This window comes from Erithacus rubecula, assembly GCF_903797595.1.
Source record: "Erithacus rubecula genome assembly, contig: scaffold_282_arrow_ctg1, whole genome shotgun sequence".
NCBI lineage: Eukaryota > Metazoa > Chordata > Aves > Passeriformes > Muscicapidae > Erithacus > Erithacus rubecula.
The window spans coordinates 89,525-108,622 of NW_027636043.1; the positions used below are offsets into that span (position 1 = coordinate 89,525).

Here is a 19,098-nt window from a genome sequence, read left to right on the forward strand (position 1 = left end):
GAATGCTCATGTCTCCCACAAGAATCTGAGACCAGGTATGTTTTTAGAGTTTCACTCACTGGAGGACATCAAATTAAATTGAGTGAACAAGAAGCCAGTGGGTACTGGGGGACTGGAGTTTTCTAAACAACTGGAAACTCACATGTTCCGTGGTCTCTGACACAGCGTGCAGCCTACTGGGCTGGGGGACTTAGCCCCCTAAAAAGAGGTGATCCTCTAGCCATAACTGGCACCCTAGACCAACTCCTAACAAACATTCAATAAGCTGCCTGCTTGCAAATTATACATGAAATACAATTCACTGCTGGTCATAAATCACTTATGCAATTATCTGTAAATGTAAAACAATACCCTCTTCGTTCTGGTGCCAAGGTAGAGATCAAACTGGTTATACAGGACTTGCAAAACTCCCCTGTATGGCCAATCCAAAACCCCAAACCTGACACTGTAGCTGTGTACCAATACATAGATGATGTATTGATAGGAGGAGAAGAAAAAGAAGAAGTGAGGGATGTGCAACAGAAAACAATTTCACTCCTACAAAGCCTTGGTTTGAAGATTCCTTCAGGGAAAATTCAAAAAGCTTCTCAGGAAGTGAAGTTTTTAAAGACAGCCATTACTGGGACTGCCCCCTCTGACGGGGTGGCCCAGAAATCCTCAGTAACAGAAGGAACTGTAAAAAATCTGGCAATAACAGAAACTGAGACGTTGGGCAACAGCGATGACAAACCTGCCTCAATAATTAAAGTAGCCTCTGCTTTCTCCCCCAAACACTCTTTGTTCACTAATTCTTCATTCACTGATGCTTCTGCTGAACAAATTCTTGCTGTGGGATTGGGTGGGTCTAGAGTTGGGGTGCTGATGGTTATTTGGGGTGTTTTCCAGCTTGAAGTTCAGAGTGCCTCCTTTGCTTGTAACTACACTGACTCTCATTTTGTGTTTAAAGGAGGTACAGAGTGGCTTCCTTCTTGGCAGCAAAATGATTGGGAAGTTAACAGAATTTCTGTCTGCATAGTTCCATCATTTTAACCTCCTGCCTCTTCGTGGCAGATTCTGTTGTGTTTACTTTTCACAGAATAACGCCATGGAACGTGAAGATTAATTGCTGAATCCCTCATCGAACCTGAATACAGTTATGGCACAGGACCTTACAGCTGTGTTTTATTTTGTGAAGATTCAAAATCAAAATTGAACTGTTGTACAATTTTTCCAAAAAACTTATGTGTGGGAAAAAAATACAAAATATAAAGGAGAACTTGATGTCAATGTTGTAACACCTACTACCCAACCACCGGTTATACTGAGCCTGAAAATTTTTGAAATTGGACCTTGGGTAATTCGGAAAACTGGCCAACAGCAAATATTGTTTAATTCAGCATGGCCTTTTAAAGAAGTCAAATTGCCAATGCAAAACAATGTCTCAGTAATTCAGCCAGCTTGTTCACCTTTTCTAGGGGTGGACAAACGACCTGGTTGCAAAAGCAGGATGATCCTTTCAAGAAACAAACAAGAGACATAACCGGTGTTGTGAAAACAGGATGGGGAATTTTAAATAGCATTGATTCAGAGGTATTAATGAACAAATTGGTTGCCACCACCAGAGACCTGACCAAATTGAAACAACCTCTGCAGTCCTCTTTAACAGCCCTGGGGATGCAACAATGGTTTGCGTGGGTGCGGAGCCACTTGTTGGGGAATGGCGAGGGGATCAGCCAGACAATCAATGTGATTGATAAAGCATAATCCAGCTTTATTGAGAGCATCAGACAGTTTTATAGGCCAAAATAGCATAAATCAGCATTTTTCATATTAGTACAATCTTATTGGTTTTTACTATGTATGCCTTCTCTTATTATTGGTTTTTACAAGTGTGAGATAATCACGCTTACTGAATTTCTAGCCAAAAATTATACGTGCTACCTCGCTGCTAGTCTTGGCTGCTATTTCCCTTATTCTTACACTTATTGCTATATAATATCCGTCCCAGGGTTATACCTCGCTTGCTACGTGCTTCCCTGGAAGTTAAGGCCTTGACTGAACAATGGACATATGTATTACTTGTCGACCAACTCTGCAAATGATGCTAGCTGCATTGCTTTTGCAAAAGTCTCTAAAAAGCAAACACTGCTGCTCAGCAAAATCTGCTTAAGAGCAAGGCCTAGCTACTACTTAGCAGGAGCTGCTCTCCTGTAACAAGGCCTCAGCCGAGCCATATCCACAGTTGTGTCCATGGCTTTCTAACCAATTCTCAACACTGGTTATTATCAAACATTTTACCAAATTGGGAAAAGGCAAATGTAAATGATCACAAATTGAGAATTGATGCTCTTGATACTGCTCAAAACAACATCTCCTTAGCCCTCAGCTGTATCCAGACACAGCTTTGGATGCAAACAGTTGTTACCTCAATTATAAGGGAAGGGGAAGAAGGCATCTTCCCTACTGAAATCCAGACAATAATTTGGGACAGTGCTAATGATTTTGAAAGGAAGTTTCAGTCCTGGTGGAATCTGGTAAACTTTACCTACAACCCCAGCACAAACACAGCCACAGCCTTTGTGTCAACAATACACAACACTTCAGTGCATTTGATATACCCCATCATTGCATTAGGATTGAATCACAATGGAACTATTCTCTATCCTTTCGAGCACAGAGAATGGGTCAGTCAAATTGGCAAGAAATGGCAAACTGTTAATTTGGAATCTTGTGTTGTTCGGGAGCAACAGGGTTTCATTTGTGAAAGCAATGCCATTGTGGCCCAAGACATCTGTTTAGACACAAAGCAAAATATCTGTCATTTTGAAATACACCTTGATGAGACTCCTACAACAGTGCTGGTGTACATAGGAAATGGATGTGTGTGTGTAAGAACTGCTTGCGAATTAGTGTTTGTAGAAAATGCAACAGTGGATCTAAAAAATAATTTAAATTTTTGTGTTTGTAATTTTACCACGATCATGGGCTGTGACTTTTCCTATACTGCTCCGGTTATGTCTTATCACCTTTTGCAATCCAATTTTACACTGATTCATCAGTTAGTGCCTGCTCCCATTGGGATGAACCTCACTTTGATTAAACAATTGTTGCTTCAGCAGGACTTAATTGGGATCTTGGGAAAAATCAAGAAAAATGGACAGAAGACCCTGGTGACAGTTCATCACGATGTGAGAGAAATATATCGGGTTTTAGACAGGGTAAAAGGGGATGCTGAACCCAGGTGGTGGGATACTCTTTTTGGGTGGTCACCTACTGCTACCGGCATCCTAAACAAATTGTGTCATCCCATTGTTGTGCTTTTGATTTTGGTTTTGATCGGTTTTGTTTTGTCAGGTATCCTATACATCCTGAATTGAAGAATGGTCAAACAGTTGACACAATTGGCATCAACAATGGAAGCACATAATTTGATCACTACTCCATCTGCTAAAGATACCCCTAAAGTTATTGACACCAGACAAATTACACAAGCAGTAAAAGTCAGGCCTTTAACAGCAAACTGATTGGAATTGTTTGTTGCTTGTTATGATTGGTATGATTAGTTTTAGTAATGTTAAGCTTTTGATTGAAAATGATTTTGGAAAATAATTGTTTTAATCATAAAAACATAATATAATGGATACTGATTTGTTTTAATTTTAATTGTTTTCATTTTAATTGTTTGAATGTTATTTCATTGATTTGTTTTAATTCTAATTGTTAGACTTTTTTATTATTTGAATGTTATTTCATTGATTTGTTTTAATTCTAGTTGTTAGAGTTTTAATTCTAATTGTTAGAATTTTAATTGTTTGGAAGTTATTTCATTGATTTTGTTTTAATTCTAATTGTTTGAATTTTAATTGTTTGAATTTTAATTGTTTGGAAGTTATTTCATTGATTTCTTTTAATTTTGTTTGAATTTTAATTTTTGAATGTTATTTCATTTATTAATTTTGATTGTTTGAAAGTTATTTTAGCTAATAGCATTGTGATTTGTTTGAAAAATTATTTTAATCAATTTTGTTGCGATTATTTTGCTTTATTATTTTTCTGTTTATTTTCTTTCCTTTTCCTTTTCCCTTTTCCTTCTTATCCCTGGTTTTTAGTTTTTCCTGTTCTCGGGATGTGCTACCAATGACGGGTCCTGAAGATGCTACAAGGTCACAACATCATGCTGATGGAGTTTCTCAGCGACGCTCGTTGGTCACGGGGTGATGTGAGAGTCCGTGTGAGCCTCTCGTCTGTTTCTGCCCAACGACCCTCGCCTGAGGCCTGCGCTGCCCAGGGATGGGAGGAACACAAAGTGACTGTTCCGCAGGTGATGCCTGCCAGGACTGGTTTCTCATGACAACTAGTCACGGGGCGCTGACTCAACAAAGCTCCCACAGATGGAAGAACAATGGACTGGTCAGTATGGGCTGCCCTGCGTGTGTTCATAACAACAAAGATGGTTTGGTGTGCCTTGAAACGTCCTGTTTCCACCTGTTCCTCAGGGAAACGAGCTCCACATAAATCTTCCCACCTTTTGGCCAGAAGCCACTCGCTTTGGGAAAGGATTATAAATATGATTTTCTCAGAGGAGACCCCTGAGATTTCCCCAGATGGCAACAGACATCTATTGGCTGGCTCCATGAGGATTCGTCTGCCAGTCTTGGTAGCTATAATCCCAATCCCCCTTTCTCTCTCTCTCTATCTCTCTTTCTGTCCCACTATCGCATTTTGGTTGGCACTAAATAAAGTGCATTTCTGTAGAAGTAAACTGGTTTTGTCCCCTGCTGTGTCTTTTGCGCTCTGAGATCCATAAAAGAACCAATCACGACTCCCGCTCGGGTTGGGCGGATCGTGACACCTTGACATAAAATACTTAATGGCATTGCTGCTATCCCCTACTGAGCTTTTGCTATGGGAGTTGGGGTGGAAGAGACAGTTAAATAAATTACTTTCTGGAGCATGGGCTGGCATTACACTTGCCCAATTGGCAGGGGAGGGAACTGACCCAGACCAGCAGGCCTGAGATTTGCAAAGACCAGTGTTAAATGACATGATGGAAGTGGCTAAAAAGGCCTTTTTACAAGTACCTGAGGCCAGTAAGCTGCAATTGAACTTTGCTGTTATAAGGCAAGACCCTACAGAGCCTTATATGACTTTTCTGGATAGAGTTAAACTCACTCTTGATAAACAAGTGGCTGAGGACCAGGTTTGGGAAGCTGAAACAGCTAACAGTGGTCAATGCTAACCCCAAATATAAGAAGGGCTTAAAGGCTTTGTCCCTTGACCCTGAGACCACCATCCCCCAGATGTTGGGGGCTTGTAATAAGCTGGATACTCCAGAGCATGTTGCCTCCTTCCAAGGAAAAGTATTAGCCAATGCCTTGATTAAATCTCAAAAGCGTCCTCAAAGACAGCAGAACCAAAAGCCAGGACAATGCTTTAATTGTGGCCAAAATGAACACTGGGAAGGAACTATTGCAAACCCAAAAAGAGAACTCTCAAAAACTTTGTGACTGGAATAAACCAGGCCAGATACTAACTCTTGTCATCAAGTCCAGGTACATTGATGCAGCCAGTGAGGGAACTCCAAGCAGAGCACAGGACAGTGGCACGTGGAGACACAAGAACCCCCATGGCTGAACACTGGCAAAACAGACATTGGAACCCACCAAACCTCTTTTTGCATCACCTCCTCAGGGACCTGCCTGCCTCAGTACCATGCAGCTCCTGACTGGAGCTGTCACCTGCCCGGTCAGTAATGATAACTGATTTTATCCATCATGTTATCTCTACAGGCCAGCTAGAACCAGAACTGCAGCCAAGAAGTTTTCTCATTATTGGACTTGACCAATGTAATACTGAAGGTTTTTATGTGTTGCCCACTGTTTTAGCAGTTACCTCTAATCAAGAAATCAGAATGTTAGCTAGGTGCCCTAATCCTCCTTGTTTATTTCCAAGGAAATACCTTTCACTCAGGCTCTCTTCTTGCCTATGGTTCATGATGACACTGACCACGTTGCATGGGCCCAGCAGATTGGCCTGGGAAAAATCAAAATCACCTGTGATGTCATTTACATGGGGAAAACCCTCATCTGTATGGGTCTTTTTGACATGGGACTAGACATGACCATTATCTCACACAACTCACCAGAGTGGACTCTTGTTCCTTCACTCAACACACTTGTGGGAATTGGGGGGCACAGCAACACCATGGGGAGTTTACATCCTGTTTCCTTTAAAAGACTGTGGGGCCGGGTGACCACCACCAAGCCATTTATTATTAAAGACAAAAGTGCGTGTTTGAGGTAGGGATCTCTGTCCCACTAGGGACTGAGACTCAAGAGAAATTTTTAGCAAGGACCACTGATGAGCATGGTGCTGTGAAGCTCACCTGGACCTCAGGCAAACCCATCTGGATTGATCAGTGGCCCCTTCCCATTGAAAAGCTGTCCACAGTAAAGTCTCTGGTTTGTAAACACCTGCAAAAAGGGCATATTGTCCCTACAAATAGCCCCTGGAACATCCCCACATAGTGAGAAGTGGACGCTGCTTCAAGACCTGAGAAGAATAAATGAAACCATTGAGGAGATGGACTGTTGCAGACAGGATTGCCCCTCTCCTTACACGATCCCCAGGGGCTGGTTGTTAATGATTATTGATCGGAAGGATTGCTTTTTCAGGATCCCTTTACATCCAGAGTTTGCGTAAAGATTCTCCTTTTCCATTCCTTCCATCCACCAACAGTCACTGTTGAAAAGGCACCATAGGACCATCCTGCCACAAGGGATGTGGAACTCCCCAGCAATGTGCCAATGGTTCATGGCAAGGATCCTTTCACCCAAGAGAAATTCCCCCAAGTAATGATACTGCAATACATGGATGGCCCCCGGCAGCTATAGCAAGCCCAGATAAAATGTTCCAAATAAAACAGATTTTCCTGGCTGCCTTAGGCAGACATCAGCTACAAAGTGATTAAATTAAGCAAGGCCTAGCCTTACTTAGGCTATCAACTCTTTTGTGATTTCATTTTGATTGCAGCACTTCCTTAGCCAGAGAGAAAGAGATTTGGGAATGCTGCACAGGAATTCTGCAGGCAACTTGATTTCTACGAAGGGACCCAGCAGCAAATCCAAATACGTAGAATATCAAAGGGATTTTATAGGGTTGGGGTGGCTTCAGATGCAGACCAATAAAATTAGAGATTGAAAAACTATCCAACTACTTTAAAGTTTTAGGTGAGAGTGACCAATTACTTAGAAGGAAAAAAGACCAGTTAGAACACTAAAAGATAACACGGGGGTCTACAGGGGGTGAACATTTCTCTAGCATGAGTCATCCTAAGGAAGGATTTCTTATCTAAGGGGTAGTTTCCAAGGGGGCCCTGAAGGGGTGTCTGAATCATCCACAATGGATGACATCCTGATTGCCTCAGAAAAGGAGACCACCATGGAACTTGTCACCACCGACATTTTAGAGGAGATCATAAGTCTGGTCTACAAGTAGCCAAAGATGAAGTGCAGTGATCCTCCCCTTGCAGGTACCCAGGGTACAGGCTCACTGTCACACCACAGATCAGCCACCTGCAGGAGGAACTCACCACCTTACACCCTCTGCAGAAACTCAATTAATGGGGTTAGGACCCTCCTTGGAATCACAAACCAGGATTTGGCTCCTTTATTTGATTTATTAAAGGGAAACACGGACATGAACTCTCCCAGAGACTTCACACCAGATGCCAGAACCGGGTTGGATAAAGTGGCTACAGCACTGCACACTCACCAAGCCCACTGACACCACCCAGAGTCACATTTTTGATTTGCTATTTTGGGAGAACGGCCACATTTTTATGGTTCAATTTTTCAATGGAAAAAGGATTTGTCTGTCCTTTTGTTAATTTTAGAATGGATCTTCCTGTCTTATCAGATGCCCAAAACAATCACTACTTGTCCTGAAATCCTTTCTCAGATGATCATGAAATCCCAATCTCAAGTTTTAACCCTTTCCAGAAATTATTTCACTGTTATGTTTATACTCATTACTTCCCTGTATTTAGAATTCTTAATTCAGCAATCTGAGGTTTTTCAAATTGCTTTAGCAGCTTTTACAGGCCAAATCTCAGTTAATTTTCCAAAGCATAAATTAATACACCTTTCTTTGAATTTTACCCAAAAACCCCTAGATAGTCACACCTCTCTTAATGCTCTTACTATTTTTACAGATGACTCTGGCAAATTTCATAAATCAGTTATCACCTGGAAGAACCCTAACAGTGATAACTGGGAATCAGACATTGAACTTGTAGATGGATCAACACAGATTGTAGAACTTGCAGTGGTTGTCCATGTTTTCTCAAAGTTTTTAATTCCTTTCAATTTAGTTACAGATTCCTTTTATTATGCAGGCGTTGTGGAATGAGCAGAAGGTTTCTCCCTCAAAATTATCACTAATGAAAACCTATACAATTTGCACAAAAGTTTAATTTTCTTTTTTAAGAAAACAACCTTATTTTGTCACCCATGTTGGTTCACGTATCAACCTACCTGGAAGTGAATTCAGGGCTGAAGGTAATGCCCATGCTGATCACCTCACCACGCCCATTCAAACCACCCTTCCAAATTTTTGTGAAAAAGCCCATTTAAGTCACTCTTTCTTACACCAAAATGCCCCATCCTTCAAAAGATCTTTTAATCTTGCTAAAGATCAGTCCCACATGATCATCAGCTCCTGTCCTGATTGCCAGCAACAATTCATTCTCTCGGGGGGTGGTGGTGTAAACCCCAGGGGACTCAATAGGTGATGGTGATCAGGAAATGACCATGAGATGACCATAAGATGATCAGGACAATGAGATGACCACATCAGGGTCACCTCAAGGCCATGGCTGTGCCATGACCAACCCATGGTCATCTCTTGGTCCAAACCATCTCATGGGGCTGTGGTTGTGTCATGGTCATCCCATGGTCATCTCAGGGTTGTGTCACTCATGGCCACTCTCATCTCATGGCCATGGTCATGAGCAGGAACCTCTCTGAGATCCCAAACCCTGATTTTGGGACACTCAAGGACCATTGGGGACAATGAGGCCTGGCCTGATCCCTCTCCCCATCCCACTGCCCCTCCAGGAGCCTGACACAGCCAAACCCTCCTGGGGACACCTCGGACATGGGACACAGAGCGGGAAATGAATCCTGGGGGATGGAGCCAAGGGTGGCTGGCAAGTCCCCATGTCAGTCCTGGTGTTCCCATCCCAATCCTGGTGTCCCCATTCTAGTCCTGGTGTCCCCATCCCAATCCTGGTGTCCCCATTCTAGTCCTGGTGTCCCCATCTTGTTCCTTGTGTCCTCAACCTGTTCCTGGTGTCCCTATTTTCATTCCTGGCTCTCAGAGAAGAACTGACAGACATTGGAGGAGGGAACCTGGATTTATTGCCTCAAGCAGGATTTATTGCCCCAAGCAGGATTTATTGCCCAAAGCAGGATAATTTCACACCAGAACTAAAGCATTGGGAATGTTTATGGTTCTTGGTTTTGAAGAAGCCAAAATGGGAAATTGATCCAGTAGCAGGAGCTGTGGGTGGGTAAAAGCATGGGGAGGAGCTCTGCTGGAAAGCCTCAGTTTCCTGGGAAGAGGGAAGGGGTTGGATCCAGCTCTGTGGATTGCTCAGGCGGTGATTGCTGCTGGGATGAGAGAGGGTCACAGTGTCACCCTGTCCCTGTCCCCATCCCACAGGATGGGCCTGGCTGGAGCCCATGGAGAGCAGGAGCTGCTCCAGATCCAACCGGATCCTGCCCACTCCTGCTCCATCCATCCCACCCAAACCCACTCTGGAATCCCAACCTGATCCTGCCTCATCCATCCCACACCAATCCTGCCCTGTCCACTCATCCATCCATCCATCATCCATCCATCCATCCATCCATCCATCCATCCATCCATCCATCCATCCATCCATCCATCCATCCATCCATCATCCATTTTCCATTCATTCATCCATCCATCCATCCATCCATCCATCCATCCATCCATCCATCCATCCATCCATCCATCCATCCATCCATCCATCACCCATTTTCCATTCATTCATCATCCATCCATCATCTATCCATCATCCCAACTGATCCTGCTCCAGAATTCAGCCCCGATCCCACTCCAGAATTCAATCTCATCCTGCTCTGGACCCCTCCTCTGATCCAGAATCCCTCTCTGATCCCAATCTGTCCATCCTGTCCCAGTCCCCCTCTGGAATCCCACCCTGATCCCACTCCTTACCTGCGGTCAAGCCGTTGCTCCCACATCATTCCCTGCAGAAAGAGAAGATCCATGAGATTCCAGCACGGATCACACACTGGGATTAACCCCAGGATCCATCCTGGGATCCACATGGAGGGGATCCAAAGCTGGATCCTCCACTGGTACTCACTGGGTGCCTCGTGGTATATCTTCTCATTCTTCCTCCCTGTGGAAAAACAGTGGGATCAGCGTTGGTGGCACAGGATTCCCAGAACGGTGCTGGGTGGATCTGTGCCCCTTCCTGACCCCCATCCGTGTGTTACCGGATTGGAGCTTCCAGACGACGAATCCAACGAGGACAATGAGGATGATGATGGCAACAATGGACACAGCGACCACCACGGTGAGATTCCCACCAGATGTCGGCTCTGGGAATTGTGGGATGGTGAGGAGGGGGAGGGGAATCCCCATCTGGGAATTCCAACTCCCCAATTCCCACATTCCACATTCCCAGCCTCACCCCAAGCGAAGATCCCGGGCTCCGACATTCCGGGATGCTCCACCCGGCACCGGTACTGCTCCCGCTCCTCCGGCCGCGCCTCGATCCTGGCCCAGGTGTGGAAGGTGCCGTCGCTGTTGGGAACGACCCCGCCCCACTCCGTCTCCTGATCCCGGATTTCATCCCCCTTCATCCAGTTGACCGCGATGGCCTTGGGGTAGAATCCGTACGCGTGGCAGGACAAGATCAGCATCCCGTGTTCCTCTTTTCCGGACACATGGACATCAGGGGGCTCTGGAATGGGATAACAGTGAGAGACATCCCTGGAATTCCATGGGAATGGGATGGGGGTGAGATCTGCACATAGAATTCCCACTGCAATGGGATGGGAGTGAGATCTGCCCATGGAATTCCATGGGAATGGGATGGGGGTGAGATCTGCCCATGGAATTCTCACTGCAATGGGATGGGGGTGAGATCTGTCCATGGAATTCTCACTAGAAGGGGATGGGGGTGAAATCTGCACATGGAATTCCCACTGCAATGGGATGGAGTGAGACCTGCCCATGGAATTTCCACTGGAAGGGGATGGGGGTGAGATCTGCCCAGGGAATTCCCACAGGAATGGGGATAAGATCTGCCCATGGAATTCCATAGGAATGGGATAGAGATAAGGTCTGCCTATGGAATTCCATGAGAATGGGATGGGGGTGAGATATGCCCATGGAATTCCCACTGCAACAGGATGGGGGTGAGACCTGTCCATGGAATTCCCACTGGAGTGAAATGGAGATGAGATCTGCCCATGGAATTCCATGGGAATGGGATGGGGGTGAGATTTGCCCATGGAATTTATTATGAATGTGATAGAGGTAAGATCTGCCCATGGAATATCATGGGAATGGGACAGGGGTAAGACCTGTCCATGGAATTCCATGGGAATGTGATAGAGATGAGATCTGCCCATGGAATTCCCACTGCAATGGGATGGGGGGGAGATTTGTCCGTGGAATTCCCACAGGAATTACCTTGTTCCCAAGTCCTCCATTCCCAAATCCCACTTTCCCACAGGAATTCTGCTCCCACCTTTGCGGTCCAGCTCCTTCTGCCCATATCCGATGTATTTCGGGATCCACTCCGGGCATTCGTGCCCCAGGTAATTTGTAAAACCCTCAGCCACATTCTCATCTTCCCAGCGCCTCCTGGTGACCTCAGCAGCGCTGTCGGCCGCCACGAATCTCCTGGATTCCAGGTCAAAGGAGATGAAATCCCTCCCGTCGTAGCTGTACCGGTAAGATCCACGGACGCTCCCGTCGGACAGGAGGTCACAGCCAGCAACTCGCAACACTGTGTGGAGACCTGGGGGGATTGAACCCACAGAGACTCATGGAATTGTGTCCCAGCCCCACAGATCCCACCCCAGCCCCATGGATCCCATCCCAACCCATCCATCCACATCCCAGCCCCACAGATCCCCCCACTCACCCCTGCTCTGGTTGTACCGGTCCTGCAGTATCTCCAGGCCCCTGGCATAGAAGTGCTGGTTCCCCACGTTGATCTGTGTCTCTCTATCCCAATATCCCGGCTCTGCTCCGTCCTTCATCCACTGTGTCAGCGGCTCCATCCGGCCCGGCTCGCTGTCGTAGCGTGTGAAGGGGATCCCATCCAGGTACCCAATGGCCATGAACTGGGGGATCCCCGGGCTGGGCTCTGACACTGACACATCCAGGTAGTGCAGGGAGTGGAGAACTGGGGGGACACAGAGATTTGGGGGGGTTGAGGGGTCATGGATTAATGAAAGGGGAACTGGGAGAGCTGGGAAGGGGGTGCATGGAGTCCCAGTGTCCAGGAATGGGGGTTCAGGGGACTCCCAGGGTCAAGGAAAAGAGGAGACAAGGACCGGGAGAAGTGAGATAAGGGATCAAGGAAATCCCCAGTGCCAAGGAAAGAGGGGTCACAAGGTGGGGAGACCCGGGATGGCTGGAATGGGGGGCTCAGAGGTCCTTGATGCAGAGGGAGAGGGGGGCTGGGGGCTGATAAAAAACAGGAATGGGGGTCCAGGAGAGGTCTCAGAGTCAAGTAAAATGTGGGTCTGGAGCTGGGGAATGCGGGGTGGATGGGAAAGGGGGTGCAGGGGGGGATTGGTACTGGATAAGGGAGTGCAGGGAGGTGCCTTCCTTTCCACTGGGACTGGGAATTCAGGGGGGTCCCAGAGCCAAGAATCCCCCCTGGGAGTGTCCACGATACCCCAGGGATGCTCCCAGACCCCCCGCAGGACGAGCAGGGGGTGGAGATCTGGGGGAACACAGAGACTGGGGGGGCAGGAAGCAGAACGGGGAGAGCCGGGAAGGGTCCAAGGTTCAAGGGAGGGACTGGGAGAGGCAGAATGGGGGATCCAGGGGGTCCCTGTGCCCAGGAAAGGGGCTCCAGGGGTTCCCGGTGTTGAGGGAAAGGGGGGGCTGGGACTGGGAGAGGCGAACGGATCCCGGAGGCGCAGCCTGGGAGACGGGAAAGAGACCGAGGGAGTGCGGTGGGGGAGGGGAAAAGGGGGAAAGGGGGAATTCCAGAGAGTTCATCTGGATCCCATTGGATCCCCGCTGAGACCCCCCTGAGACCCCTGGAACCCTCTGGGACCCCGTTTCGGGAAGCGCCGGGAATGGAAAACGGGGGGACACGGAAAGTTGGGAGGTTCGGGGGGTCCAAAGGTCAAGGGAAAGGGCGGGACTCGAGTCTGGGAAAAGCGGGATGTCCGAAAATGGGGATTCGGGGGTGTCCCAATGACCGGGAATGGGGGTTCAGGGGGGTCCCCGTGCCCAGAAATGGGGGCTCAGGGGGTCCCGAGATCAAAGCAAATGGGGGGCTGGGTCCCCGAGAGGGGGAGGGCCGGGAAATGGGGTACAGGGGGGCACTGGGGCTGGATAAGGGGGATCCGGCTGCGCAGGAAATGGGGTTCAGGGGGGGTCTCTTTGCAGGTAATGGGGTTCAAGGGGTCCCGGTGTCCGAAAATTGAGGTTCAGGGGGGTCCCGGAGAGCAGAAATGGTGGTTCAGGGGGGTTTCCGTGCACGGGAATGGGGGTTCAGGGGATTCCAGGTGCCAGATAACGGGGTGATGGGGTTTTCAGGAGAGGAGAAAGCGGCACAGGGGGGTTCCCGTTCCCCATAATGAACGCTCAAAGGGGCCCCGTGCCCAGGAACGGGGGTTCAGGGGGTCCCGGTGCCGGTCCCGGGGCCGATCCCGAAGCCGCAGCTTGGGAGACGCGAAAGTGACCGGGGAGCGCGAGGAGGGGGAGGGGACAGGGGAAACCCTGGGAATTCCCCTGAATCCCCCCGGGGACCACCCAGGACCCCCCCGCAGGACGAGCAAGAGGTGGAGAACTGGGGGGGACTCAGAGATTGGGGGTCTGGCGGCGTCCAAGGGTCAGGAAGCGAAACTGGGAGAGCCGGGAAGGGCGCAGGGTTCAAGGAAGGGACTGGGAGAGGCGGGATGGGGGATCCAGGGGGTCCCTGTGCCCCGGAAAGGGGCTTCAGGGGTCCCCAGTGTTGAAAAAAGTGGGAGCTGGGAAAGGCAGGAACGGGGGTCCTGGGTGTCCCTGGGCCACGGGAAAGGGGGGCTGGGGCTGGGAGGGGCGGGCGGATCCCGGGGACGCGTTTGGGAGACGCGAAAGCGAGACGGGAGTAAAGGGGAATTCCAGGGAATTCATCCGGATCCCACTGGATCTGCGCTGAGACCCCCGGGACCCCCTCCCAGGAAGCGCCGGCAATGGAGAACTCGGGGGATGCAGAAATTTGGGAGATCTGGAGGTTCAAGAGCCGAGGGAAAGGGCGGAACTGGGGTGTGGGGATGGCCGGGAATGGGGGTGCAGGGGGGTCCCAGAGCACTGACGGGGCTGCGGGGGGATCCCAGCCCCGGATTAGGGGGTGCAGGGGGGTCCCGGTGCTGGGGAAGGGAGTATGGGGGAGTCCCCGTGCCCAAAAATGGAGGTTCAGGGGTTCCCGAGCTGGGGAATGTGTGTTAAGGGGGAGTTTCCTTCCCGGAATTCGGGGCTCAAGGGCGTTCTGCTGCCCGAAAATGGGGGTTCAAGGGATACTGGTGAGCAGAAAATGGGGGTTCAGGGGGGTCTCCGTGCTAGATAAGGGGGTACATTGGTGGGGCCGCTGCAGGGGAGGGGGATTGAGGGGGAGGTCACAGGACCCAAAATGGAGATTTCGGGGATTTCCCTGCCCGCGAATGGAGGGTTAGGGGGTTCCTGGTGCCCGAAAATGGAAGTTCAGAGGGTCCCGGTTTCGGGGGTCCCACTCACCTTTGGTCGCGCCCCCCGGGTCCCCCAGGAGCCACAAGAGCAGCCCCAGCCCCAGCGCTGGAGCCATCGCGCTGCTCCGCTGCGATCCCGCCCCCAGAACTGGCCCCGCCCCCAGAGCCGCCTCCGGCCCCGCCATTGGCGCCGCTATTTCCTGCTAGCCAATGGAAACTCAAAGTGTCAGTGACGTCACGGGTAGCTGGGTAGATCCCAGTCTCTCGGCTTCGGACGCGGAAGCGAAAGTGACCGAGGCAGCGCGGGGGGGGAGGGGAAAAAGGGGATTTCCAGAGAATTCCTCTGGACCCCTCTGGATCCCCGCTGCGACCCCCCTGGAGCCCTCTGAGAAACACCTGGGACCCCCTGGGACCGCCCTGAAGAAAGCGCCGGGAGTGGAGAACTGGGGGGACATGGAAATTTGGGAGATCTGGGGGTGCAAAGGGAAGGAAAAGGGCGGGTCTGGGGCCTGGGAAGGGCGGGATGCCCGAGAAGGGGGTGCAGGGGGTCCCCATGCCGAATTAGGGGGTGCGGGGGGAGTCCCCATGCCCAGTAATCGGGTTTCAGGAGGTCCCGAGGTCAAGGAAAATGGGGGGCTGGGTCCCCGAGAGGGGGAGGGCCGGGAAAGGGGGTACAGGGGGGCACTGGGGCTGGATAAGGGGGGTCCCGATACGCAGGAAATGGGGCTCAGGGGGGTTCTCTTTGCGGGTTCTGGGGTTCAAGGGGTCCCTGTGTCTGAAAATTGAGGTTCGGGGGGTCCCGGTGGCCAGAAATGGGGGTGCAGGGGGTTTTCCTGCTCGGGAATGGGGGTTCAGTGGATTCCAGGTTCCTGATAAGGGGTGCAGGGGTTTTCAGGACTGGAGAAGGGGGAACAGGGGGGTCCCGGTTCCCCGAAATGAACCTTCAAGGGGGTCTCTGTGCCCAGAAAGGGGGGTTCGCCAAGAAATGGAAGTGCAGGGGGGTCCCCGTGCCCAGGAACGGGGGTTCAGGGGGTCCCGGTGCCGGTGCCGGGGCCGATCCCGAAGCCGCAGCTTGGGAGACGCGAAAGTGACCGGGGGAGCGCGAGGAGGGGGAGGGGACAGGGGAAACCCTGGGAATTCCCTTGAATCCCACCTGGACCACCCAGGACCCCCCCCGCAGAACGAGGAGGGAGTGGAGAACTGGGGGGGACTCAGAGATTGGAGGGTCTGGCGGCGTCCAAGGCTCAGGAAGCGAAACTGGGAGAGCGGGGAAGGGCGCAAGGTTCAAGGAAGAGACCGGGAGAGGCGGGATGGGGGATCCAGGGGGTCCCTGTGCCCAGGAAAGGGGCTCCAGGGGTCCCCACTGTTGAGAAAAGTGGGAGCTGGGAGCTGGGAAAGGCAGGAACGGGGGTCCTGGGGGTCCCTGGACCACGGGAAAGGGGGGCTGGGGCTGGGAGGTGGGGGCGGATCCCGGGGACGCGGTTTGGGAGACGCGAAAGCGAGACGGGAGTAAAGGGGAATTCCAGGGAATTCATCTGAATCCCACTGGATCTGCGCTGAGACCCCCGGGACCCCCTCCCAGGAAGCGCCGGCAATGGAGAACTCGGGGGATGCAGAAATTTGGGAGATCTGGGGGTTCAAGAGCCGAGGGAAAGGGCGGAACTGGGGTGTGGGGATGGCCGGGAATGGGGGTGCAGGGGGGTCCCAGAGCACTGACGGGGCTGCGGGGGGATCCCAGCCCCGGATTAGGGGGTGCAGGGGGGTCCCGGTGCTGGGGAAGGGAGTATGGGGGAGTCCCCGTGCCCAAAAATGGGGGTTCAGGGGTTCCCGTGCTGGGGAATGTGTGTTAAGGGGGAGTTTCCTTCCCGGAATTCGGGGCTCAAGGGCGTTCTGCTGCCCGAAAATGGGGGTTCAAGGGGTGCTGGTGAGCAGAAAATGGGGGTACAGGGGGGTCTCCGTGCCAGATAAGGGGGTACATTGATGTGGCCGCTGCTGGGGAGGTGGATTGAGGGGGGGTCACAGGATCCAAAATGGAGATTTCGGGGGTTTCCGTGCCCGCGAATGGAGGGTTGGGGGGTTCCCGGTGCCCGGAAATGGAAGTTCAGGGGGGTCCCGGTGCCCGGGAATTGCGGTTCCGAGGGGTCCCGGTATTGGAGGGTCCCACTCACCTTTCGTCGCGCCCCCCAGGCCCCCCAGGAGCCCCAAGAGCAGCCCCAGCGCTAGAGCCATCGCGCTGCTCCGCTGCGATCCAGAGCCGCCTCCGGCCCCGCCATTGGCGCCGGTATTTCCTGCCCACCAATGGAAACTCAAAGTGTCAGTGACGTCACGGGTAGCTGGGTAGATCTCGGTCTCTCGGGTTGAGACGCGGAAGCGAAAGTGACCGAGGCAGCGCGGTGGGGGAGCGGAGAAGGGGGATTTCCAGAGAATTCCTCTGGATCCCTCTGGATCCCCGCTGCGACCCCCTGGAGCCCTCTGAGAAACACCTGGGACACCCTGGGACCGCCCTGAAGAAAGCGCCGGGAATGGAGAACTGGGGGTAATTCCCCATGCGGCCATAATGACTACTTTTATATGTTGCTATCCATGGTGCCACAATGGCACCTTGGTTCTCTTAGGCCCCGGGGTATGCCAATTCCCCTTTGGTTTGTGTGGTCCATTGGTGTCACAATGGCATTTTTGTTCCACGAAACTCCATGGTGTCAAGATGGCCCCATGATTTTTTTAGGCCCCAAGGTAACACCATGGCCCCTTGCTTCCCTTAGACCTCATGGTGTAACAATGGCCCTTGGTTTCAATAGTTTCCATGGTGTCTACATCACCCCTTGGTTCTTAGAGGCCCCATGGTTCCAGAATGGCCCCTTGGTTCTATGAGGCACCAAAGTGTCACAATGGCCACTTGATTCCATGAGGTTCTATGTGTTTCTAGGTGTTACAAGGGCCCTTTGCGTCTATGAGCCCCCATGTGTCACAATGGACCTTTGGCTCTGTTGGGCACCATGGTGTCAGAACACAACCTTGATTATATGAGACCCCACGGTGTCACCATGGCCCCTTCATTCTATTAGGCCCCAAGGTGTTAATAATTGCCCCTTGGTTCCATGAGTTCCCATGGTGTTCAAAATGGGCCATTGGTTCCATGAGCCCGCTTCGTGTCACAATGGCACTTTGGTTCTGTTTGGGTCCATGTTGTCAAAATGACCAATTTGATCAGACATACCAGATGGTGCCACAAAGGACCCATGGTTCTGTGAGGTCCCATGATGTCACATTGGCCCCTTGGTTTTATGAGGCCCATGATGTCAAAATGGCTCCTCAGTTTTTTAAGTTCCAAGGTGTCACAATGGCACCTTGGTTCTGTATGGCCCCATGGTGTCATCATAGAACATTGTTCCATGAGGCTCCATGATGTCAAAATGGCTGCTTGGTGCCATGAGGTCCCATAGTGACACAATGGAACCTGGGATCTATGAGGCCCCATGGTGTCACAATGACCTTTTGATACCATGAGATCCCATGGTGTCTCAATGGACCATTGGTTCTATGAGCCTTCACGGTGTCACAATGGCCCTTTGGCTCTGTTAGGTCCCATGGTGTCACAATACACCCTTGGGTCTATTAGGCCCCAAGTGTCACAATGACCCCTTGGTTTTCTGAGGACCTATGGTGTCACAATGAACCCTTGGTTCCATGAAGTCACATGGTGTCACAATGGGCCTTGGGTTCTGGTGGACACCATGGTGTGATTATGATCCCTTAGTTCTGTCAGACCCCATGGTGTCAAAAGGACCATTGGTACCATGCAACATAATGGTGTCACAACAGCCACTTGGTTCTGTTAGGTGCCATGGTGCCACAACCACCACTTTTTTCTCTTAGGACCCATGGTGTCACAATGGCTCCTTGGTTCTCATAGGCCCGACAGTGTCACAATTCAATTTTGGTTTTTGCGGTCCATTGGTGTCACAAGGGCATTTTGGTTTTACGAGGTTCCATGATGTCAAAATGTCCCCTTGTTTCTATTTGTCCGTATGGTGTTTAAATTGCCCCGGTTGTTCTATGAGCTCCCATGGTGTTCAAAATGGCCCCTTGGTGCTATGAGGCCCTGTGGTGTCACAATGGCCCCTTCGTTCCGTGAGGTCTGATG

The 19,098-nt window shown here is 50.6% G+C and overlaps 1 protein-coding gene across 1 annotated transcript; it reads right to left on the minus strand.

Moving 5' to 3' along the window:
• Positions 1-10,416: 10,416 nt before the first annotated feature.
• Positions 10,417-15,088, minus strand: LOC306815903 (class I histocompatibility antigen, F10 alpha chain-like; the record flags this gene model as incomplete). The annotated part of the gene is made up of 5 exons (XM_079332408.1): positions 15,004-15,088; positions 12,188-12,451; positions 11,789-12,061; positions 10,724-10,996; positions 10,417-10,631 (listed from the first exon to the last, which is right to left on the minus strand). Exons 1-5 carry the CDS (start codon positions 15,068-15,070, stop codon positions 10,417-10,419), a joined length of 1,092 nt encoding a protein of 363 aa, XP_079188534.1. The 5' UTR covers positions 15,071-15,088.
• Positions 15,089-19,098: the final 4,010 nt, after the last annotated feature.